Raw genomic sequence first — 25,019 nt, 5'->3', positions numbered from 1 at the left:
CTGTTATTAGGAAGACATTGTATTGGTGTACATTAATTCTCTGGTGGCTTGCCCTAACTTAACCTTAATCAGAAAAACTGCACACAATTGTTATTAGGAATGTCATGTCAATCATGAATGCTGCATGTAATCATACAAACTGAGATAATGCTAATATTTGCAGGTCAAGTTCTGTTTGCAACGGCTCCTTCAATACCCAGTATTCTCTGTGTCTATTCTCAGAATGGTGTGATGTGTATCCCAAATTAAAAAAATACAAAACAAAAACGATACAAATACGAATCACATGAATTAATCACTAAACTAATAAATTGTGTATTTGTTGAATACTTTGAAGTAAACAGTTTGCTTTGTATAATATTTGCTTCTTGTATCCTCTCCTTCACATCTCACATCCAAGAAATTAGCTTAGTTCCTAATTCTGTGATTTATCAATTATCTCTATTGTATAAATTTTGTTAATTGTGTCCTTCCAGTTGGTAAGTCTCACTTATTTCAGTCCAGGACAGTTTACTTTCTGCAGGGTCTCTCGGCTCACCAGGACCACTTTGATCAGACTACATCTGGTGATACAATATTAGCACAGTTAAAACAGCAGTTGTGAGAGGGACCACTGACCTTGTACTTCAGCCTGGGTGTACACAAATAAACATCCTCTTTTGTTCTCATGTAGTACCCTGAAAACAATTTTGTCCCTTAGTGTGTTGTTTTGCTGGTATTTCTGTCATTAGTCAACCTGGTGAGGACAGTCTGACTGGCTGCTGTCCTTTCAGCACTGCGGGAGCTGTGGTGCTGAACGGACAGCTGGTTCTGAGGACAGCTATGGCCGTAACGGAGGTCAAAGTCAGTGTAGATTGGACGGATGGATGCTTTCATAGTACACATAAGCACATTCATGATACCACTGATGCGTCACTTCTGGTGTAAATTCAAGGTGAGCCTCTGCCTCTCTTTGTCTCTTTTTTAAGTTGGGCTCTTTTATTTTCTTATGACTTTGACAAACTATTTCAGCTGTAAATTTTCCATTAATCAAAATAAGGCATATGGAGCATGAGCATGTCTTAAATATGAACTGCTGTTTGTTCATGGCCATCAATGCAATAGTAATTGGTTTTGGGATGTTTCTGTTCGTTAACTGTTTGAAACACTCTGTAGAAAAAGTAACCATTCTGAGATTCTGACTGCTTCCGACAGTACATGCATCATAAAATCATCATAAAATCATTTTCATCCATAGACTTCAGTATATTACTAACAGCCATATGAGACAATTCTTGTGTTGTTTGTACACTAATATTTTACATAAAATTAAATTTAAGCAATAGCTTTAGCAGTAGCACAAACATACACGTACACATGCAAAATGCAAGGACACCGAGATCTCACCAGAAATAGAGGAGGCACTGATTAATACAAAGGAGCAGTGGGGAATAGTGCAGGACTGCAAACTGACCGACAGGTTGTCACTGGGGTCACTTGAAAGACAATGGGAGCCAGGCCAGAGCGGACAGGCTATTGTGGAGCGAGGCGAAGAGGTCACTTTTAGTTACGCTGCAGAGTGACCGCACCTGGCCACAAAGGGGGCTCTGGGAATAAAGTGGGTCCAGATTTACACTTTTCTTTCTCTTGTTTATATTTTGTCTTGGTTTACGTTACTTTTTTACATTTTGTGCCTCTAACATTTTCTGTCTATTTCTCTAAACACAAAAATACACATTATTGTATAAGGTATTAAGGTATTGCACACACAAACACACAGACACACACATAAACAATAGAAATAGTGCACCTACCTCATCAAGCACAGCCTCGGCCTCTTCCTCGGTTTTACCAGGAAACCTGATCCTCATGGCGGTGAGCGCAGCCAGAGTCTGACGCACCAGCTCTGCTTCCTGCTCTTTACTCCTCAGGTTTATCAGTGGATCACCCTACACACACACGTACAAGTAGAAAGAAACCAAATGAAGATACAGATACACATTAATGTTAAAGCAAAAGTTTTATTCAACACTATTATCTCACATCTATAACAAACCAAAATAGACTGAAAGAAATGCAAGAGGATTTGTTTTTGTCTGGTAAAAGACAGCAAGAGTTTTTTAGCTTTAAGGACAATTCAGATTTTGGCACAAATGGCTGCAATTAATTATTATTTTCAATATTAATTGCATATCAATGGATGGTATTTTGCCTGACAAGATATATTAATGTTTTCGTGACAGAGGACGTTTTAACAATTGCAATTTATGTAAAGAGCTCTTCCAAATCAACTCAACACAAGAGAGAATACAGATAAGTCACATTCACACATTTATGTTCGTTAACATGTCAAAAATGTCAACAGTGTAATGAAGTATTAAAAATATTATTATTTCTAATTATCAGGGACACATTCACATTTTATGACATTTTATCCACAAGTGCTCATTAATTTACGAACTGTTAGTCCATCCAACATGAAACATGCGTAAAAATAACCTCCTTAAAAATAGCATTTCTTCATTGCTACTGCAACGCAATCACTAGTATAACTATATCCAGTTTGAGATTTTCTGTACCAGCATGTACTTATCACCACATGTGCTGTACGACTCCCACAGGGAAGTTAAGTGAGTAAAAAGAGGTAAAAACCAGAAAAAAATGAGAAAATTCTCCTGTCACTTTGTATACATGTATGTCAGGATACAAGCATACAACTGGTGCACTCCATAGCCTTTTTCAATATTAATGTTTTCCACTCAGTTCTATTCTCAATGTAAAAAAGTATTCTGCTCCATTTTAATTTGCTCCGCTATATCCAAAGGTTACCAGCGTACTTGTAAAGAAGGAAAGAGAATGGAGGAGGCAGGCGGAAAGCAACAGATGGCAACATAATAGAAGATCATTGTCATGGGCTACAGTAGGCCTATACAGTATTGAAGGAGCTGCTTAAGAGATTTCAGTGGGCCAGGGTACAATATATGCCAGAGGAGGCGAAAAGCAAAGGGGGAAGGTAACAGAGGGAAAATAAAAGTATAATGGTAGAAAAGTGAATTAGTGCATCAGACTTTGGTGAAATAGAATTGGGAAGTAATTCTTGATTGTGTACTTTAAATCTACTTGGAGTAGAGGATCAGCAGAGGATTGCCGTATTGATCAATGTGACTGCCCGACTATTTGTAAATTAATATACTATACTTTTCTATGACTGACATCTCATCTGACACATTCTGAATTGTAAAGAGGTACTTTGTGTGTGTTGAATATCTTACTATGTTGGAGTGGATGGTCCCCAGGCTGTTGCTATGAGGCACACGGTGGGCGGAGCCACTGCGGCTCAGCGAATGAGAGCGAAGCGTGGCGGAGCTCGGCCTGACGAGGGGAGTGGCCACGGGAACAGTAGGGGAAGGTCTGGTGGACAATGCCCGCACCTCACTGGGTGATGAGAGGGAAGCGATGGAGCGCGGGCAGGAGATGGAGCGCCTGATTGGACCAGAAAGTGTCGGAGAAGCAGAGGGGGCGGGGCCGGGTTTCAGTGACTTGATTGGCGGTTTCCAGTGCATGCGACCTGTAGGGAAACAGAACAGAGGGAGAGTGAAAGGGGGGGGGGCACTCACTCACTGTCACACTTCAATTTCTTTTCTTCCCTGATCCTGTCTCAGTGCCCCAGTCACTGTCAAGCTCTCCTCTCTGCTTTCCACCCACTGCTGGTGGCTTTGGAGATGAAGTGTGGCATTAAAACTCCCATAGCCACACTCAGGCACACTGGCACAGTGGCCCAGTGTGTGCGGGTTTTTAACGATCACAGCATGCGTAGTCAAAAACCAGAAACTAAACAGTAGTCCTGTCTGGTTTGGGGATGGATTAAAGACACACATGTACACACACACACATTGAACAAACACATTAAGCTGAAAACCCACACTGACACTCTCCATCACCCTTGAAACTCCTCCAGCTTGTCTACCAGCCAGTGCATTAGTGTGTTTCCTATGTGTGCAGTGTGTGTGTGTGACATCAAGTGTACACACAAGTGATTATAAATGTGTCTGTCTGTGTGTGTTTGTGTGTGTGTGCGTGTGGCTCCTGAATCTTCTGAGGTTTGGCCATTGCCAAATGAGAGCATTATGAGGCTTAGTCCTAGCAGCCCTTTGGTGGCTTGGTATGGAGTAGGGCTTGGCAGGGTTGCTGTCTCTCTCTGTACACACATGCAAACACGCACACATACACAAAGTCCAAAAGTTGGGCTTTTTCATGGTTGTTTCTTATTTTGTGACAACAGAATGAGCTCATGCAAGGATCCTTTCTATCGAGCAGTAAAACCAGCTGCCCACAATGCAACCAGAGAATTTTTCCATTCCAAGGTCGGTACATAGACTGCTATGAAAGTGTGTCTTTCTCACATCAGAGGGCTGAAACTGAGTTCTTGTATCCGACCTATGCGACTTTGCAGGAATGTCTGACATTCTCACGATAAAACTGGGAATATTTCAGGATTAAACTCAAGGTGTTTTCAAGGTAAACAGCAAAAGCATTCTTTTCTTCCTCCTGTTCTCTTTCGATCAAATTCCTCCTTCTCTTCATATCTGCCTCTTCATTCACTTTCCATTCTCTGGAACTTTGCTCTTTAGGACACTTTTTTATCCTCAAGTGCTCTCCAGTGCTTCAACATTTGTGTGTGTGTGTGTGTGTGTGTGTGTCCACAGCTGTGACGCTAGGATGCTGAGGAACTCGGCAACAAAGAGCCACATCCCATGAGTCTATGATCACCCTGCATACACTTTAATTAAAATCCAAGGATCTGGTGCCATTTTATCACATCAATTAGGCACATAAACACTGTCAGGCAGATGAACATCTGTAATGTTGCCCCTGGTGGCTCACACCATCTCAATCTGCCAGGCTCTGCTGCTGAGGACTGTGTATGTGCATGCACTGTGGGTGCTGATCAAAGCAAAACTCTCAACATTTTTATTTAAGTGTGTATGCACATGCGTGTATATGGATATGTAAGTGTTAACGATATAGAGGGCTGGAGTGGATGTCATGTTTCATGCAGCATCACAGGATCATTTACAGTTTCCTTACTGTATCATTACATACACTCAAGCCCTCTATCTCACTCTAGCCCGTACTTTAATTCTCTATCATAATCAAATAAAATGAAAATGGAGTTAGAAACGCTAAAACAGAAATCTCAAAATTGTGTATAGATGTAGGTGTGTGATTTCTTATTTACACATCTGAAAAACAAGTAATTTTAGCAATTAAGCTGAACACTTTAATTAGATAGAGGGATTCAGCTACAAAAGAAGGAAACAGGGCAGGAAGAGGAGAGAACAAGACAAAATGAGGAGAAAGCAAGCAAGCAAAAAAACAAAACAAAACAAAACAAAGTAAACATGAAAGCAAGCAAGAAAGAAAGATCTCAGGAAACGAGGTCCATGTCAAAACCCCAGTCTGGCTCGCTAATAAAGACATTCTCAGACACTTTTATACATCCTGCCTTTTTACCTGAGCGCTCAGCTAAGTTCTTCTCCTTGCTCTCCCCAAGGTCGTATGAAACTTTCTTCTCCCTCTTCTCTCCACCTCTCCCTCCTCCTCCTGCTTTCCTCCTCTCCTCCTCCTCTTCGTCTGAGGAGGAGCAGGAGTTTTCAGCGCTGCTGCCGCTGGTGAAGTCAGCCAGGTAGTCTGGTCGTTGACGTCTTGGTGTCTGGCTGCACTCTGGCATGGCGGTCAAGCTCTGGCAGGGAAAAAACACATACACATAAGGCACATACACACACATATGTTGCTTGAGACATACAAATGCTACACTTGAGAGAAACATATTGATATACAGAAGATTATGAATACACACAAAGAGGTCACAGACACACACACAAGATAACCACATACATAAACATCCTTCTACTTTTATCCTCATGGAACGGAACGATACATTCATTTCCTTACCCTCAACCATCCAAAATAACCTCATTTTGGAAAAACATCCTCCTTCCAAAGGTCTAAAATTCAAACAGGCTCTCACAAGGACATAAGTTCGAGAATATACATACACACACACACACACACACTTAAGTATGAAGACGTTGAGATGTTGTCAGCCTCCCTCCCTCAGCCTCTCCTCGCCCTCAGCCCATTACCATCTGTCACTGGGAGACCTGGTGGTGACACGACTAGCCCATGTGCCCACATGTGTGTATTGCTTGCGAGCTCATTATGCACAGATACAGTACACAATTACACATGCACTCCTTTAAAAGCCTGACTGCCACTATAAGTAGGAACTTGAGCGGTTTCATACCTTGAACAAATTTGACCTGATTAGATATGTAGAGGTGTAAAACATGTTTTAATATCATATGTTTTACATATTCGTTTCTGTAAATGACACAATAAAATGACTGTATGTAGAAAAACAGTTGGAACATCTGATGACTTCTATGATGTTCCTTCTTCGGGCTTGACACAAACCTGCTGTTGTTTTTCTACTAATAAGAAAAAGGTGAAATAACATTAGTCAGTATTTCATGCAAGTGCAACTGTGATGCTTGAATTCTAAAACACTGTGGGGTGATAATCACAGCACTGACTTGCACACATGAAATCTACTTCTGCCCCAAAATACACAAGTTTTTTTTAGTTTGAGGTTCATTAAATTAAGTGTCTATTTTACATCCTGGCAGGGGACACACTGACAGCATTAATAACGCATTTATACATCTGTTATTCTGCGTTTAGCTCGGGCAGTGCTGTCAGGCCACACAAATTAATGGGCAGGAAGTGATCACAGGGCTTACACAGTCACCGCCGGGTAGTTGTGTGGGTGAGTGATAGAGGAGGATAGAGACAGAAAGAGATTAAATACATGAGAGGAGAATAAAGGGGAAGATGGGAACATGAGATTGATGGGGAGAGAACTAAAGAGGAGGACAAGGTGAATCTGAGTATGGAAGCTGAGAGAGACAGAGAGGAGGCATTGAATAGATGGAGAGAAACGGAAATTAACAAAGAGAGAAAAGGACACAGAGCATATGAGTGGAGAGACAAAAAAGGAGACGTGAACAGACAGTGGATAAACAGTGGAAAGCAAGATAAAGAGAGAGAGAAAGAAACTTTGGATATGTGTGAAGAGTACATTCAAGCAAGCATGGAGAGCTGAGTGGACAGAGGAAGATGAGGAGAAAGGTTGGGAAAGAAGGGACCATGAGGGACAAATTTGATAGGGTGCATATAATAAGATTGAAGAAGTTGGAGTCAAAAAAATAAGAGAAGCAACTAAATCAAATAAAAAGAGAAAGAAAACCTGAAGGCCTAACTCTCCCTCTACAGCACTATTTCACTTCTTTCCTTCCTTGTTCTCGGTCTCTCCGCCTCTCCGTCTGAATAGTTCCTCAGTGATAACAAACCTTAGCGCCCCTTCCTTCCCTGAAAATCCTGTCTCTAATCCCTTGCCTCACTCCTCTATTCTAGTTCTCGCATATTCGTTGGTTCAGTTTCACCAGATGGCTTGTGAGCACTAAACCCCAAGGAGTGAATCTATCCGTCACAGCTCTTTCTTTCTCCTGCACTCAATGTCTCTCTCCGCACACTCAGTAACATCGAAACTGACGGCACCCAAATTAATTTGGACAACAGTGATTGTGTCTGAACAAGTCCTCATTCCAGCTAAGGCCTCTCTAATGCAGCGCTGAACTGCCCTGTCGAGTTCCTAACACACTCTTTGAGTGTTCCAGCCAATTTAGCCCTTGAGTGAGGGATGGATGTAGATGTGCAGGGAGAGAAAAGAGGATGGAGAGGTGAAGGGAGGCGAGTGAAGCAAGGTGATGGAGGGAGTAATGTACTGTCGTGGGAAATCGAGGGGGCGTATAGGTGTATGTGACAGATAGAGAGAGAGAAAGAGAGGGAGATAGACAGAAAGAAAGATAGCATGGAGAGAGCGAGAGAGACAGCCTGACAGCTGTCCCCTTGGGGAGTTGGGTCTTTTCTTTGGGCCTCTTTCTGATTCTTTATTTTCTCACCTAACCCGCTACCCCCCTCTTTATTTTTCTGAAACACGTCCTATGTGCTTTCTGTGGGCGTTAGCTCCAGGCATCTGCCTACCTGCCTCCCCCCTCACTCTTTCTCTCCCTCTCTGACACTCTTCTTTGCACACTTTCTTGGGTCCCTTGAGGCATGTGGCCCCTATTCTCCCATATCTCTTAGTTTGTGTGTCTTCCTATATCTCTTTCACCTACCTTAGGGCCTCGTTGCCTGGAGGATTTGCCCATAAGCTTCTCGTCGTCCAGTTCACATTGCTCCAGCAGATCCAAGATGTCCTCCTCCTACACACCAACACATACAGAAAACACAAGGTAGATGAAAATATGCCAAAGATGTTGATTTTGATTACATAAGAGACATATTGTATAAAGCATCAGCAGAATAACAGGGTAGTTACATCTTGATGATACACTGATAAGGAATAATTAAAATGCTTTGATGTTTCATAACTCTAATTACTTTGAAGTCAAATGAGGTGTGAGAAAACAAGAAACTTCAATTGTTAAAAAAAAGTGGGAGGAGGGATGAAAAAGTTTGACTTCACAGGCATATGTGCCTTATCTGGGGTTTAGAAAAAAGGCCCTGGCTGAACATGCATTGCTCTTTGGCAGTGCTGATAGAGGCTGAATTTGGAAAAGGCAGCATCACGGCCATCGCCAATATGCTGGGGCCTTGGCCATTTGGCAACAGCTGAAATGCAGGCAAAGGTGATTAATGTTGTTTCACGGCTGGGACATAAAAAGCTCCCACTTGCCGCTCAAATACAGATGAAAAGTGATTGTTTTCTCTCAGATTAGCCATCAAGCTGCTTTCTGGGGTCTGTGAAAAGGTCAACATGCCCCTGACTCTTGCTTTGTTTGTCCACGTGTGTGCGTGTACATGTGTGTACAGTGGCATATTTCCTTGTCTGGAAGTCCATGTTCCTCTGTCTTACACTTACATAACTATCCGACCATTTATGTGTGTTGGTTTCAACTTGTGTGTGTGTCAGCCATAACAGGATTGGGATGAGCTTGGTCTTGTTGTAGCCTGATTAGTCGGTTAAGCTGATGTCAGATTTGTGTACACTTAAAATTCCCACCACACATTTCCCACATATATCAGATAATAAATATAAGAAATAAAGGCGAAAAACACAGTGATGAGAGCAAACAGGTTATCTCTTGTGAGTTAAATGTTATGTTAAAACATTATCTTTATGGATATTCCTGTAAAAACTGTAAGTTGTAAATAGTTAATTGTAATGTGGACTGTGTGTTGCAAAATAGCATGCCAGCTGTCTGGCATACTGGCCCTATGATTACAGCTGCAAGAACCATAATAGCTATTACAAAAAGAGGGTAAAATACTATTTTGTGTACAGCCATTCATTTAGATGGGAAAATATGATGCATTTCATAATACACTAAAAGAATTTTACGAGTGTCACTTCTGGTTATCAAGGCATAGAGAACAGACGCGGGGTACCATCCTCCGCTCAATAGCTCACTAAAATTAGCCTTCTGACGATTCTTGACTGAAATAATTCGATATCACCCTTACTTTCAAGTGAAGATACTGAAAGTGATTATGCCACCAAAAAAGAATGAAGGTACAACAACAAAGGATGAGAAAAGTAGGCAAGTACAGGTCACTGCAACAACGCCCAGCAGACGGCACCACTGTGCCACTGTGATCCAGCTCTTCCGCTTTTCTGACACTGTCAAAATCATTGATGTAGCCCAGAACAAAAGCTTACTACATTATGGCAATTCAACTTCAGAGATACATCTACAGCCCCATACAAAAAGAGGACAGCCTTTACTTCACCGAAAAGGAAACTCAAAGAAAAAAACATCATTTTCAGGATGCTGCATCCAACCACCTTCACTATGGATCTAAAGGGAGGAAGGCACACCTTCACAACACCGCAAGCTGCTGAAAACTACCTGAGGAAATATCAACCAGACGTGCTGCCACAAGACTAACCAGCCGAACACCCTGAGCTAATTATGCCGGCTTTGTTTCATACTGTTCGGAGTTGTTCATTATTTACATCATAGGTCCCAAATGTAAGTTGTCTACCGGTGGGGTGCTTATGGATATGTGCTTAGAGGGATGCTTAGAAAATGTTCAGAAAGCGCTACAACATACACATACACCCTCTAGGCTCTTATATGCTGCAAACTAATGTTCCCATGGTAAAACAAAACTGATCACTTTCTTTTCTATCCCACTTAAGCAGCAGGTTATTTTTAGATATTTTTATTTTCCTCTTTAGAGCAACATGATTTCCAACCATCTTTTAGTCATCTTTTTAGCTATATGATTTTTTTGTGTTTGATGTTCAAGGTTTCTCACACCAGGGGATTAGCCGGAATAGCCTCCCCTGGTGTTGTTACAGGGAACTGTTCTACATTATAAAACAATTAAATTGGATTTTCACTTTAACTAGCGTAAATTTTCATTGTAAATTTGGTTACCCCACTTCCTTAGTTGGGGAGGAAGTGGGGTAAAGGGAGGAGTTATAGGGTTTAGTTTGACTTTTTTGTATCTATTTTCTTTTCTTTTTACTTTTATATTTACCTTCAATGTACAAGACAGAAATTAATTGCTTAGATGAGGCAGTGGCCTGGGCCAGATACCCCAATTGGCTTCATTGTCTCTTACATTACCTTATGGGAGAAACAGATAGGTAAAATGACAATTGCAGCCCTTAGGGATTTGACATGGAACACTAACGGCATCAACAAACTGTCAAAACGTAAAAAGGTACTTAACTTTCTGAAAAACATATAAAACAACAAATAACAACAAATAAACATAGCTCTACTACAAGAGACCCATTTAACGGATGCTGAACAAACTGATACGTCAATGGCAGGGGCAGTTCTTTTATTCAGCCTTTACATCTCCTTTAGGTAAAATGTCTCTTTACATGTGGATACTTGATACCTAAAGGCTCAGGTGAACCTATTACACTAGTTAATATTTATGGCCCAAATTATAATTGCCCCCTATTCTTTCAAAGTTTGATTTTCACACTTACATGTCCTGCTAATGAGCTTATTATAGGTGTAGATTTGAATTTAGTTTTGGATCCATTCAAAGATCGGTCATCTTCCAATCCTAAAGTTCTAACCCAAGCAGCTAAGGCACTCAAAAAAGAAATGGTAGACTTCAAACTTGTAGATGTCTGGAGGGAAAGACTAATTACTAGGTGAGTACTCCTTCTACTCACATGCTCATAACTTATTCTAGAATTGATATATTTCTTGCTCATGCTGAAAGAATCCACCTTATATCCTCATGTGAAAATCTAGCTATGACTCATACAGACCATGCCCCTCTCATGCTCCTAATAGCTCAGAAGAACAGTGCTAGTAGTGATGGACTATGGTGATTCCCCATATACCTTCTCAATGACACAGATTATGTTAAAATTATCAGAAACAACACTGACAGTTTTCTTAGCATTAACAAAGGGACTGCCTCGCTAATCATTGTATGGGAATCCTTAAAGCCTTCTTTGAGAGGTGAGACTATAAATTATACATTATGAAAAAAAGCAGCATCTGTTAAAAACCAAAACACATGAATCAGAGATTAGGAATCCCGAAAGGGGACACTTTCAACCACAAAACGAGATGACTTTTGACCTCCTAAACAACAAAAGAGTTGAATATAACATGCTAACCACTTGGGTGATTGAAAATGCCATGGCTAGAACTAAACAACAATACTACGAACATGGGGATAAAAGTGGTAAATTATTAGCCTGGCAGATCCAGAAAGAGGATAGCTCAAGATGTATCTCCTCAGTTAAGATCAAAGATGGTGCTACTGTAGTCCATAATCCTAAATTCATCGAAGAGACTATTTAGGACTTTAATTTAGACTTATACTCCTCTCAGGGTGTAGATACTCATAAAATGAATAACTTCTTAGAGGGACTTGCTGTTCGGGGAATGGCTGCAGAGACACGGGACAATCTAGAGGCTGACATTATTAAACAGAAGTTCTAGATGCAATAGGAAAGCCTTCGAGAGGAAATTCATCAGGGCCAGATGGGTTCCGTATCGATTTCTACGAGGCTTTTGCATCTAGTCTGCTTACACCACTAGTGGATATCTTTAAGTATGCAATTGAGATCTACCAGGTACCCAAAACTTTAGAAAAGGCTCCATTTACAGTTCTGCTAAACTAGGCAAAGACCCAAAACTCTGTGGATCCTACAGGCCCGTTGCCCTCTTCTCATCAAAATATAAGGTGTTTACCAAGGTTATAGCCACTAGACTGGAGACTGTGATACCTAGGCTTATAAATGAAGATTAGACCGGCTTTATTCAAAAACGCTTTTCCTCATATAATATTCGAACGTTCCTCAACATTATCCACTGTGCCAAAAAAATCAATATCCCTGTAGTTGCCCTTTCATTAGATGCGGAAAAGGCATTTGATCATTTACAATGGTCCTTTCTTTTCACAGTTTTACAAAAAATGAATTTTGGTCCAAATCTGACACGAATGATACACATACTCTATCTCAACGCCTCAGCAATGATTCGAACAAATCCTAATATCTCATCTCTTTTCCCCTTGTCAGGCACACACCAGGGTTATTCTCTTCTCACTGGCAACTGAACCTTTTGCAACTACTGCAACTACTTGAACAGGAAAAACATAATTTTACTATACGCTGCTGATATTATGTTGTACTTGACCAATGTGGTGATATCGCTCCCTGCCCTTAGCACCCCACTAGATGAATATAGCTCCAGCTCTGGATACAAAATAAACACACATAAAAGTGTGATAATGCCACTCAATTAAGTGGCCCAAGAATTATCAAGGGAGAACGTTCCCTTTCGTTGGGAACTTTATGAGCTTTGTTATCTTGGTCTGCAAACGCCCAACCAATTAGATCAAATTTTCTCCCTCAACTATGGATTTCTAGATTCCTATGGAACGGTAAGGTACCTAGAGTCAAGCTCAGAATCCTCTGTTGTCCCACTGAACAAGGAGGGCTAAACCTACCTGACTTTCATTTATACTATCTGACTGCTCAATCTAGAGCTATTTGGACATGGATTAAAGATTTAGAACACCCTCCAGCAGGGAAACAAAATGAACGGTCTCATACAGCAGAAGTGCTGTCAAGTATTCCATTTATTTATTCCTCAATATCAAAGTCATAAAAATGTAACTCAAAATTCAATGATAAAACATACATCTAAAATATGGCATGAAATTAGAGTTAAGTTTCAAAGTATCCTCACTATATACAGATCTACCACATTCCATTTTAATCTTGTTACCTAGGGCATTGAGAGATGGCATTAGTAGAGACTGGTATAACAGAGGTATATGTACATTCGGACGTCTATACTCAGCCAACACAAGACTGACACTACTGGGGGACCTCTCGGTTTTACTGGTCAATATGAGGGGCAACATTCCCTTATCAGACTAGCCCTAATTGCAGCAAATTAATATATAGCCGTTTGCTGGAGAAGTGAGGAGCTCGCTGGTGTATCTTTGTGGTTTTAAAAGCTTTCATCATACTTACCTTCAGAAAAGATTATGTTTAATCTTCGGAAAAAAAAACATTACTTTTTGATGAATGCTGTGGAGGCTTTGTAACCTTTTTACAAAATAGACCCTCTCTTAATTTTGATGTCCATGGTCACACTTGAAGCTGCACTGCAGTGCTCTGCAGAGGTCATGGGTTCTCCCTGGGGCTGTTGGCTATGCTTGAGATAGCTTGGGTTTTTGGGACTGGGGGCACGGTTATCCTCTGGGGCCTGATTTTTGGGGGAATCTGTGGGGATGGGACTGGGGCTGTCCCTGTGGGTGTCTCTGGGTTGGGTGGTTGCGTTTTCTGCCTCTTTCAGTCCAAGCAGTCCTGGGCGTTTGCTGGCCCCTGGGTGCCTAAGGTTTTTTGTACGGTTCTATAAACCACAAAAATTCGGTTAACCACAAAAAAGGCTGAGTGCAATGCATCACAGAACAATACACTGCATGCTTTATCCTGTAAGTAGGTCTATCTCCTGTACTAATTTTTGTGTCTCTGTTCTTGTTTTATTTACTTTTTTCTGTTGTACTTTCATTAACACATTATACCTGTCACAATTGTGAATACTGTTGTTTGTTGAGAAAGCAGTATTTTTTCTACTCTTGGCAGCTTCTACCATGACATTTTCTGTTTCCATATTTCTTGGCCCATTGACAGATGATACTGTGATAATGTAGTCATAACATTCTTTACGCTGATTAAGACCCTATTTCCACCATGGTAAAAAAAAACAAACAAAAAAAAACAGATGAAGTGAGCCAGCGGCAAAAATCTGCGTGTAATTTCAATGGGTTCATTAGGCACTTTTGGGGTTTGACTAATGCTAGCTGACATAATGTAGACAGGTAGAAACCTGCTAGCCTAACAACATAGGGCTACAAACAACCAATAATATAACCCTTTCCTTAAGTGAGATACAACAATAGAATTTTTATAAGTTAAGAAAAAACATTGTTGTATTTCTTCGATGCATATCGATGTTAAATATGCAGAATCTATTGCTGTGCTTGCCTGTAGATGGCACATATCTGCATGTCAGCAGTTCTAAACTGCTACAACTGTAACTTTTTACCTGTAGGTGGTGCTGTTTGGACTGGGACTTAAGGTGTTAGGATCTGCTGTTGGATGATATTGGCTGAGCAACATGCTTCCCATCTATGACACTGGCTGAAAGTATTTTTTATTTTGCCTGGTGTGCATTATCAGCAGCACATTGGTGTTGTCTCCCTACTGTATATATAATTCAGGAAAAAAACAGCTTAAAAATATCTACTCTTTTCTTTTAAACTAAACTTAAAAAACATTGGGTTATTTTGAAGAAAATCGGTAAAAGCCAAAAACAAATAACCTTAAAGACACCCTTAACACCTTTCCCCTATATTTACGGCGCTTGCAGACCACTTCTATAGGATCTGACTTACTGTGAAGTGTTCCCAGACAACACTTGCAGTTTGTGTACTTGTGCTTTTTTTTGTCTTTTTTTTTTTTACTGGCGGAATCCTCTTTCTTTTATTTTCAGTATCCATGTGAGAGAAATGTAGGAATGGGAAGACATCAGCTGAGCGTGTGGGAAAACATAAATACTGTAGCTAACAAAACGAACAATTTGATGCATACCTGTCAACCTAGCTGTAATGGAAGTGGGGAGAAGGGTGATGCAAACCCTGTAGAAACCAGTGTAACCCCTGGCTGCGTTAAATGTAGCACAGCAAGACTGGGAGGGATTTCTGCAGTGCATCGGCAAGTTATCAATGGGGTTACAACACACTTTTTATTTTCTTTGATAGTGTGACAATCCGTGACATTTTTCAATTCCAGGCCCTGAGGAGCCCACAAAGGCAGCAAACATGAGTCCTGAGGGTACAATGTCTGGCAGACTCAACAAATATGTTGATGGCAAGCTGGCAAATGATCTCTGGCCTTTTGATACAGGAAAAACTAGCCAAACAAGCAATACAAGTCAGAAGTCCCCGGGTTAAGGGCCAAAGCACTGTGACTTGTGTACAAAATCAGAGGCTTTGGTTTATCGTAAGATCATTAGTTGTTATGTTTAGGTACAAACCAAGCCGCAACTACCATGGCTTGAGGCTGAAGCCAATGCAGAAGTACCTTAAAGTGCAATGCCACCAACAGCTGCTAGATGCTGACTCCAATTGACTCCTATTCAAAAAGCATCATCTTCTCTCTAGAAATTATTAAAGTCAATCATTTTTTTTAACAACTCATTATGATCTCAACCATTAAATTCAGGCCCTCTAATAAGTGTGCTGGTGGTCATTTTGGAAATTATTGCTCAGTTAATAAGATTTGAAGAGTTATAGTAGCTTTGATGTCTGCCATGCGGGCATTGATTGCTGTGATGGACAGTTTGCTCACCTGCTTCTCTCCTCGGCTCCGGAACTCACACTTAGTTGGACTGAGTTGGACTGAGTTGGACTGAGTTGGACGCTGAGTCGCAATATTTTTAGGGACCGAGCCCAAAAGGCAGAGGACTACTGTAAAACAGTAGTACTCGCCTAAGGGCGAGGACCCTATTTAGGGCCTGAGCCCCAAAGGGGCGAAGACCCTATTGTATTTCGTGTGTTTGTTTCTTTCTTCTTCTTCGTATTCTTTCTTTATTATTATGCCACTTCAACCTTTAATTTGACCTCCTAAACATGCTCAAAAACTCACCAAATTTGGTAAGCACATCAGGTCTGGTGAAAAATTTGATAAAATGTAAAAATTATCTCCCAAAGTGCCAAAATGTGCTCTCTAGTGCCACCTATGTATCTAATATGGCTGCCACGGCCCGTAGGAATGTCGCAGAGAGATCGAACCAAAACTCAATTATTCATCTCATCAAGACCTACAAATCATACACTGACACCCCTGACCTAAATCCAACAGGAAGTCCGCAATATGCCCATGAAAGGCGTTAATGGTATCGGCCTCAAACTTCAATACATGTCTTAATACACTGTGCTGAACAAAAGTTATTAAAAATTTTGTAATAACTCGAACGGTTTAGATATTGTAAGCCCCGAAAGTTGTTGTGCCACATCACACCTTACAATGTAAACCAATGGGGAGGCAATCTCTAGGCATGGTCTAAACTATAAGTCTGACCACTTTGAAACCTGTATCAATGGATTTGCGACGAAATTTCCTACTGAAAAAAATGATTTTTAATGTAAGATTTGGCCAAAGTAATGGGATTTATCAGGAGATTTCACAAAAAGCATACTCAAAATTCTCCTCTAACTGCTCCTGGTGATGTCACTCCCTCAGTGCTGTGAAATATTCCGCAATACACACTCATTATAAAATCACAGGAGGAGCAAGAAAAGACTTAAAAACTCACACTCTAATATCTCAAAAACAAGAAAAGATCATTAAAGCTGTAAGCAGTGTTGAACTGGTCAGACTTATAGTTTAGACGTCAGATGCCTCAGTTTGGCACAAAGTCCATGCCCAGAGATTGCCTTCCTATTGGTTTACATTGTAAGGTGCGATGTGGCACTCCAACTTTCGGGGCTTACAAAATCTAAACTGTTCCAAGTTATTACAAAGTTTTTAATAACTTTTGTTCAGCACAGTGTGATAAGTCATGTATTAAAGTTTGAAGCCGATACCATTAACGCCCTAGGAGGAGATAGCGTTTATTCAAGGTCCAAAATTGGCACAAAGTCATACTTTAATGGGTTAATTGTGGACTTCCTGTTGGATTTAGGTCAGGGGTGTCAGTGTATGATTTGTAGGTCTTGATGAGATGAATAATTGAGTTTTGGTTCGATCTCTCTACGACATTCCTACGGGCCGTGGCGGCCATTTTAGTGACATAGGTGGAGCTATAGAGCACATTTTGGCACTTTGGGGATAATTTTTACATTTTATCAAATTCTTCACCAGACCTGATGTGCTTACCAAATTTGGTGAGTTTTTGAGCATGTTTAGGGGGTCAAATTTAGGGTTGAAGTGGCGGATTAATAAAGAAAGAAGAAAGAAAGAAAGAAAGAAAGAAACAGAACAGATACAAGACGGTCTTCGCCCCTTTGGGGCTCAGGCCCTAAAAAACATGTAAATTCAGGATTTGTAGGTCAAAGTCTTGTGACTGATTTAAAGTTGAAATGAAGTTTGTATCTAAAACTGTGTGGAAGCAGTAAGTGTTCAAAAAGGTGTGGGTTCGCTCACGCTCTCCATTCAAATCAAACTTTGACCAGGTCATGTGGGTTAAAAGTCTTTCCTTTTCTAAAAATAGACTTGATGAAAATTAGGAAAATAATTTGTTTTACACACAAACTCATCAAGAGTTTTCAATTTACTAATTGAAATTCAAGTGAATGGGCCCAAAACTTGCATGATTTTGACGACACAGGTGTAAGCAGGACAGACATGTCTCACCCTGCAGAAAATTCTCATCCTGTCAATCAATCTTTCAAAATAAAAGCACACCACACTTGTAATAAATCTCCCCCATTTTTAAAAAGCAAAATGATCTGATCCCGACGGGCCAGAGTGCAAGGTCCCGACCAACGCTGCTTGCAGCTTTAATTTAAGTTTAATATTACTTGATTACAATACCTGCCCTCTTGGCACAATTTAGCTTAATTAGCTAACCTTAGTTCAAGTGCACTGCTTGGTGTTCCCAGTAAGCTAGCACTCACTCTGGTCCGAGGTAGTGGGGTGTGTTTCCAGGGCATGAGAGAAAACACCAGGCACTCCTCATCTAAAAGATCCTGGCTCCAAATGAAAAAGATGGGGCTGACTATAAGCAGCAACTCTGGGCTTCAAACCAGCTCCAATGCAAACCAATGGGTGACATCATACCTCGTTATGTCCATCTTTATGTACAGTCTATGGTATAAACCTTAAGATGTGTGGGTTTAGTTACAAAGTTTGCAATGGTCATGTTTAGGTTAAGATTAGAGGTGGCTAGAATTAGGTATCACTGTAAATTTTATGGATGGAATCCCGGTCAGACTTCCATCTCTGCCCATGAGAGCACTGGGATCCATAGGATTGCTATATCCTTGCTAATGGTAGATATAACTTGTGCACTTTATGTTTTCATGCAGCAAATACAGCTATATAGTGCTAGACAGCTAATACTAACATTGATTCACTAATTGTCTAACAAGGTAAAAAAAAAAGTGCCATGTGAGCAGAGCCAACGGGGAACAATAAAAGACCACTACTAGTGCTTGAGTAGACAACTAGACAAACTTGAAGAAGCAATAATGCTAACATAACAGCAAATTATGCAGGCTAAAATCCAGCTGAACTCTGTGTCTCCACTGTCAATGTGTGTAGTCACTGGGAGAATCTACATAGAAACAAGGCTGAGGAGCACAAATATATCTATCATAAGTCTGTCGAGAAAAGTAAGTCACGTTTTATTCTTGACTGTAGATAGGCTTAAAAATACACATAATATTAAAAAATGTAACAAAAATTATCTGCATAAAATGCTTCATTTGTGGTCTGCTGAATATCTTGTCCAGATTCAGGAACATTCATTCCTCACAATAAATTGCAAAGATTAGGATCTCACACTCTGTCCCTTAATTAGGACACTCCAGTTGTCAGTCATGATCATGTTATTAGATAGCAAACTATAGAGCATGTTTTGTTCTTATTATCTCTATCCCTTCATACTTTGAACAAGATCCACATCTCTGTGTGTTGACTAAATTAAACTTTCCTCGGCCTGGTGTTTCGACTCCGTCTGATCATTGATTGACATCTCTATAAAAAATCCTCTGCAGGGATTTTACTTTTGTAAGGACACACAATAACTTTCTAAAAAAAAAAAAAAAAAAAAAAAACTGCAAAGGGGTAAAGGCTGTTGTTTCTGGAAAAGCTGTAATAGTTGCATATGACATCTTCTCCCAGTGTTTTGATATGATTTATAATGTTAATACTACTGTCAAAAATATTTATATTCAGTATTCACTATTACCATTCAGTTGCCAAGGTTTTTTGTTTCATCTGCATCTTCCCTACTTATATCCCTCAATGCCTTACTCTGTCTTTTTGTTTTATTGATTTGTTCCTTCTGAATACATAACCAGACTTGAAAACAGAAAATTGCCTCTTTTTGTTGCTTATTTTTTTGTACTCTATTCAAGTCATCTTGTTTAATAAACTGTGTCTATAATAGTCTGCCACAATACTTTAAACAGAATTTCACAAAAACAAAAGTGCCAAAACAACTATTGCTCAGTTCTTTCTTTGCACTGTCTTTACTTGACGACTATTTTTCTCGTCCTCCTCTCATCAACACTCTGCATTCTTCTCCATCCCCGGCACTCTCTGCCTCTGTCCTGTTAAGTTGTATGGTATGGAAATCAACTTCTCTCCTTTGCAAAGGCTCTTCATACCTTTACCTTCAAAGCTTCGCTGACACTATATTCCTCCTGGTATCAGAAAGCTTACATGCATACAATGACTTCTACCCTTGTCCCAACATGCACATCTCACACAAGCTTATGTGTGCATTCACATGTATATGTTCAAACATGTGTCTCTGAGTCTTTGTAATAAACTAAATAATGAACCGGCAGGAAAGCAAATTCAAATTTGTGGGCAGCAACAGTAATCAACTTTGAAGCTTCTTCACAACTAACTTCAACAGAAAGGAAAAATAAGACAGGAATATACAGAAAGAGGTAAACTGAAGAGAGTGTCTCGCTATTAAGAAACAAAAATGACATTGTTGTGTGGGATTTGATTTGCTTTTAAAATCTCATGTACACAGCACAATAAATATTTGTGGAGAGACAGAGTGAATGACAGTTGGAAAGCGAAGCAAATAGATAGGAGAAAAAGGACATTGTGTCAAACACTCTAAAAAAAAAACGAAGGACTGCGGCACACTTTCCGCATTATTTGCGCGTCCTTTTTTGTCTCTGTGGGCAGAATCTTAATAGAAATGCATGTGTGTTTTTTTTCTTTGACATCTGCTTGTCCACAAGTGTCTGCATATTGTGTGTATATGTTTGTGTGTGAGTCTCTGCAAGTTTCTATGATGTGTGTGTGTGTGTGTGTGTGCGTGCGTGACAGTCTGCCACTGACGTACGTGCCTTCATTCGTTTCAGAGGATTATTCATTTCCTTTTGAAGTGAGGCAGCTCGCCCAGCGAGGAAGGTCTGAAAGGCGGCCGAGAGCAGGCTTTCATACTTCTCCAACAGCAGCTTGTCGTCTGGGGGGTAAATACGTCTGTAGGCCGCAGAGACACAGAGAGAAAAGCAAGGAGAGTGAGGGAGGAGTGGAAAAAGAGGGGGGAAGAATAGGCGAAGAAGAAGGGTCATCAATTCAGGAAGAAAGAAGATTGGAAGGGGAGAGAATAAATTATGGAATGGAGAAAGAGAAAACAGAGTTAGGGGGTCACAAAGGAGAGGATGGGAGTGAGAAAGAAAAAGGGAGATTGGGGTTCAGCAAAGGAAGGATACAAGGTGAGAGGAGGAGTGGTGACAGAATAGTGAAGGATTGGGCAGTGAGGGATAAAGGAGAAAAAAGGGAGAATGGTAAGGAAAGGAGAGAGAGAGGGTTGGCAAAGAGATAGATAAGAGATGAGGAAAATGAGAGAAAAAGAAATAATAGGGATACAGACAAGGAAGGATTGAGAAAGGAAAAGATTGTAAGGAGAGGAGTGGACGGAGTAAGGCACAGAGAGGTCGAGGCACAGCAGGTGATAGTAGTAGATGGACAGAAAAAAGAGCAAGCAGGAGGGAAAACACAGACCGAAAGAATTACAAGTGTTGCAATGAAAAGTGTGAAATGAAGGAGAGACAAAGGGAAAGGTGATTGGCAGGATCAAGGGATAAGAATAAAGGAGGAGGTGCAAAGAGAAAAGACAGAAAGAAAGAAGTATTAATGGAGACCTTTAGTTAAGTAACTACAAATTTCAGTCACTCTTTTCACATAGTGTGATGCATTAATGCACAACTGCTTCCCACACTTACACAAACACCCTCACTGAGATGTGCACTTACTTTCCCGTTTGTCGCAGTCTTAGCTAATGTGCCTATTCACACGTTCCTTGTAGTTTTGTGCCCTAACAGACTAAACTAACAGTGCTCTGTGTTTATCTTAGGCCTGAGGGGATTAGGAAAATGTATAAACCTCCGCCTGGTTATCCTCATAATACATCTCCAAATTCCCAGCCAAGTCATCGCTTTAGCCATCAAATCAAAACAATGACAGTGTTATACAGTAATCAAAATAAGCATTGGCCAGTCTGGAGTGTAAAAGCAGGGGAATAGTTTGGCTTCGACGAGGACATATTTAGACCCAGACTCGTCTGGAGTTGAAAGGTTCACTGACACAAGCACAGACCTCCTTTTAAAAAAACAAAGATAGAGGGCTGGATTTACTGTTAATGCAGCAGCAGGAAATTTCTGCCATGGCAAGATGTTTTGGTTATTTTTTTGTGAATATTGATTACAAAACTCATTAAATTTTCTATTTGGGAATGTACTTAGGATGGAGATGCAGGATGTTCCAAGTTATTCACACATCAGCATCTGAGATTTTAGTGCAAGTATAATGCCGAGTAAGGTTTAAAATTATACAACTATACCATTAAAACTTTTACTGCACTACATCTGTCTTTTTTTTACAAACTTATGTAGTGATGTTGTTTTAAGTACATGATTTTCATATTGTTGAGAAGTTGACCCAATTCTATGTATTATTTTAGTTACAGCAGTCAAATCAACCAGCTACTGAATGTTCAAAGACCTGAGATGAACCAACTGCAAAGTCACTTTAGTTCCTTCCCTCGGCACCATCCTATATGAGATTTTTTTAACTGCCGTACTTTTTAAGCACCTTTAAGGTACATGGACCAGAATATTTTCTTACCCTTGAGATACAATCCTATAAATATGTCATAACAGCTGGATAAACTAAACAGAAATGATAATATATGAAAAGAGCCAGAACTTGTCAATCCTCAAAGAGCAACATAAATCACTCGACTAGAAAGCAAAAGGTCAACACTTTAATAGTGGGTGTTAACTGCGCTCTCTTTTTGGCATCCTCCATCTCTGAACATATGGACATTTTATTTGAGGGTGACCCTGCAATATTTTTTTTTTTTTACATAAAATGTTCATGCTGAGGCCTATTTTCCTTCCACATGTTCCCAGTTGGGCTAGAGGCAAAACTATTATTCATATCCTATTTGCATCAGTTTAAAACTATCTTCCTTTTGGTCATCTTTCAAGTATCCTGATTCCAACTACTTAAAAGATGTTAAATGAACAGTGACAATGACATCAACCATCTGGGTTTCCCTCTAATGCCACAGGGTCTTGGCTTGTCTGTACCTGATGATGAAGTTTCATCTAATAGCCAAATGTAAGTTCATTACCCGAACTCCTATAATGAGAAGCAGTGTGGTAATCACACTCCAGTGCTGTGCCGGGACACCATTTGAATGCTAAGAGGTCTTTATTAGGGGTGCTCCAGACAGACCTCAGCCTGTCTGATTGACTGTCTGGCTGCCTGTCGGAAAAGAGGAAGGAGGTGACAGCACTTCATGCAGGCTGGGATCAGCATTCTGACTAGCCATTCAGTCAAGTGATGAGTCAAGAAGTCACTTAGACTTGGGGAGACGGCAAGAAGGGCAAGTGTGTGTGAGCCAATTGTGTAGGCGCGTGTGTCTGTCTGTGTGTGATTGTGTGCACACAATTGTGTAGGTGCAAGACCTGGAAATGTGTATATGTGTACATGTTGGATAAAGAGACAGAGGCAGGAAGAGAAACTGGGGGAGTGAAGGAGTAAAGGAGCATTAACAATTCATAAGGGACAAGCTGCAAATCAGAACTGTTGCTGAGTCATGCTCTGAGGTGGATCTGCTTTGTCTGTGAGGTGACTATTAAAAATTGACACACTCGATGTCTTCCAAGGTCCAAGCTGGAGTTAGAAGAGAAAAAAAATATAAGAGTGTGGGGGGGGGGTGCATGTAAAATGGCTTGCAGTAGGCAAATACGTGCTAATTTGAATTTCAGAAATGTGGCAAAGGTAACTTTGGGGAGTAACAGAAAGAACCTTGCCATTAGACACCACCTCTGATTTCCTTTCTTCCTCTCACTCTATTTTACATATTCTCTCAGTCTTAATTCTTGTGTCTTTATGTTCTCAGAAAATTGGGTATTCTCTTTTGTTTGCTCTCCCTGCAGCAGCATTATTTATTCTCCTGAGAGCTTGGCGCTCTACAGATGACCCCATAAATGTACGCGGAGCTGGCACGGGAATTGTGGGTTGAGTTCCTGGAGGGACAACCCCCTCTCCCTGGCTGTTTGCCTCTTCCTTACCTGTAGTTCCCCAGATGTTGTTTTTCATGCTCCTCCCTGGAGATCTGCTTGCGGACCTGTGCCAGCCGCTCTTTCTACAAAAAAAGAGACAACGAAAAGAAATAAAAGACTAAATCTTTCAGGTGAAAGTCACTGCTACCCCCACCCTATCTTCTACTAGAAATAGAAAAAGAATGAAGTCTTAAAAAGGAGAAAGATAAGAAAAAGTTGTCTCACCCATCCAGTGAATGATTTATAATTTAGAGGCATTTTTCCATTGACTCTCTTATTAATATGTTACGAAGGTATAATTGTGGAGCTCAGTTGGCCAATTTGAACAAAAGCAGAGAGGAGAGGTTCACTTCAGGACTGGCACTGCCCTATCATTGAGTCATTTGTGCCTGCAATAGACCTGAACCTGGCCCCGCACTTCAACCATAGCACCACTCATAGATGAGGTAGTGTGCTATGGAGCTAATTTCCTGCCAAAACTTAACAAACACAACATGTTTTACAAATGCTCCACAATTCACTAAAAAACACAGTGTGGTTTACAAAACACCATTAACAAACTAATGCATTTTGTTGTGCAAATACAAAATGTACCTATCCAACAAATACACAATATATTTCTAATACATCATGCTTCAGAATAAATACAGCATGTCTTACATGTACAAAAAAATATATCCTACAATATATCCTACAAAGACAAAAAAATATCACATGACTTTTGGCGCAATCTTTCTGCCGAGATTGTGCTGAGGATTTTCTCACAAATGTCCTGAGTAATTTGCCCTCCACAACAACAAGTGGTGCTATGAGTCAATTTAAACGCACCTCTAAAATAGTGCCTCTGTGCCATCTTTCCTTATTCATGCTAATTATGGCCGTGGCTGATCAAAAGGCTAATCAAAGAGGGTGGGAAGTGTAAAACACTAGTAGCTGCCACTTTTCCCCATATAGATGAGAGAAGCTCATTGACTCCTTCATTTCAAAGGGAAAATAATTAAACGGTATGTTTCTCAGAAAATTGACAAAACGTAGAGTAAGAAAAAAGTGAAGCAGAATTCCTTCTTTGTTCTCGTTTAAACCTTTCTTGTTTCAGTCCTGAGGAACATGTACAGCACATTGGTGTATTGTTCAGTTGTTTACTG

General features: G+C 40.3%; 1 protein-coding gene across 4 annotated transcripts in view; it reads right to left on the bottom strand.

Moving 5' to 3' along the window:
- ttll7 (tubulin tyrosine ligase-like family, member 7) overlaps positions 1 to 25,019 on the bottom strand; it is a 76,496-nt gene that overhangs the window by 15,261 nt on the left and 36,216 nt on the right. For all 4 annotated transcript variants that reach the window (XM_042416760.1, XM_042416761.1, XM_042416762.1 and 1 more), the window contains 6 exons: positions 23,884 to 23,957; positions 20,644 to 20,779; positions 8,220 to 8,306; positions 5,494 to 5,722; positions 3,252 to 3,547; positions 1,794 to 1,928 (listed from right to left, as the gene is read on the bottom strand). In XM_042416760.1, the coding sequence (XP_042272694.1) occupies positions 1,794 to 1,928; positions 3,252 to 3,547; positions 5,494 to 5,722; positions 8,220 to 8,306; positions 20,644 to 20,779; positions 23,884 to 23,957 (957 nt within the window). The remainder of the gene's footprint in view (positions 1 to 1,793; positions 1,929 to 3,251; positions 3,548 to 5,493; positions 5,723 to 8,219; positions 8,307 to 20,643; positions 20,780 to 23,883; positions 23,958 to 25,019) is intronic.

Source organism: Thunnus maccoyii, chromosome 7 (genome assembly GCF_910596095.1).
Source record: "Thunnus maccoyii chromosome 7, fThuMac1.1, whole genome shotgun sequence".
NCBI lineage: Eukaryota > Metazoa > Chordata > Actinopteri > Scombriformes > Scombridae > Thunnus > Thunnus maccoyii.
Note: the sequence above shows the minus strand (reverse complement) of the source record. Positions and strands in the feature narration are given on the sequence as shown.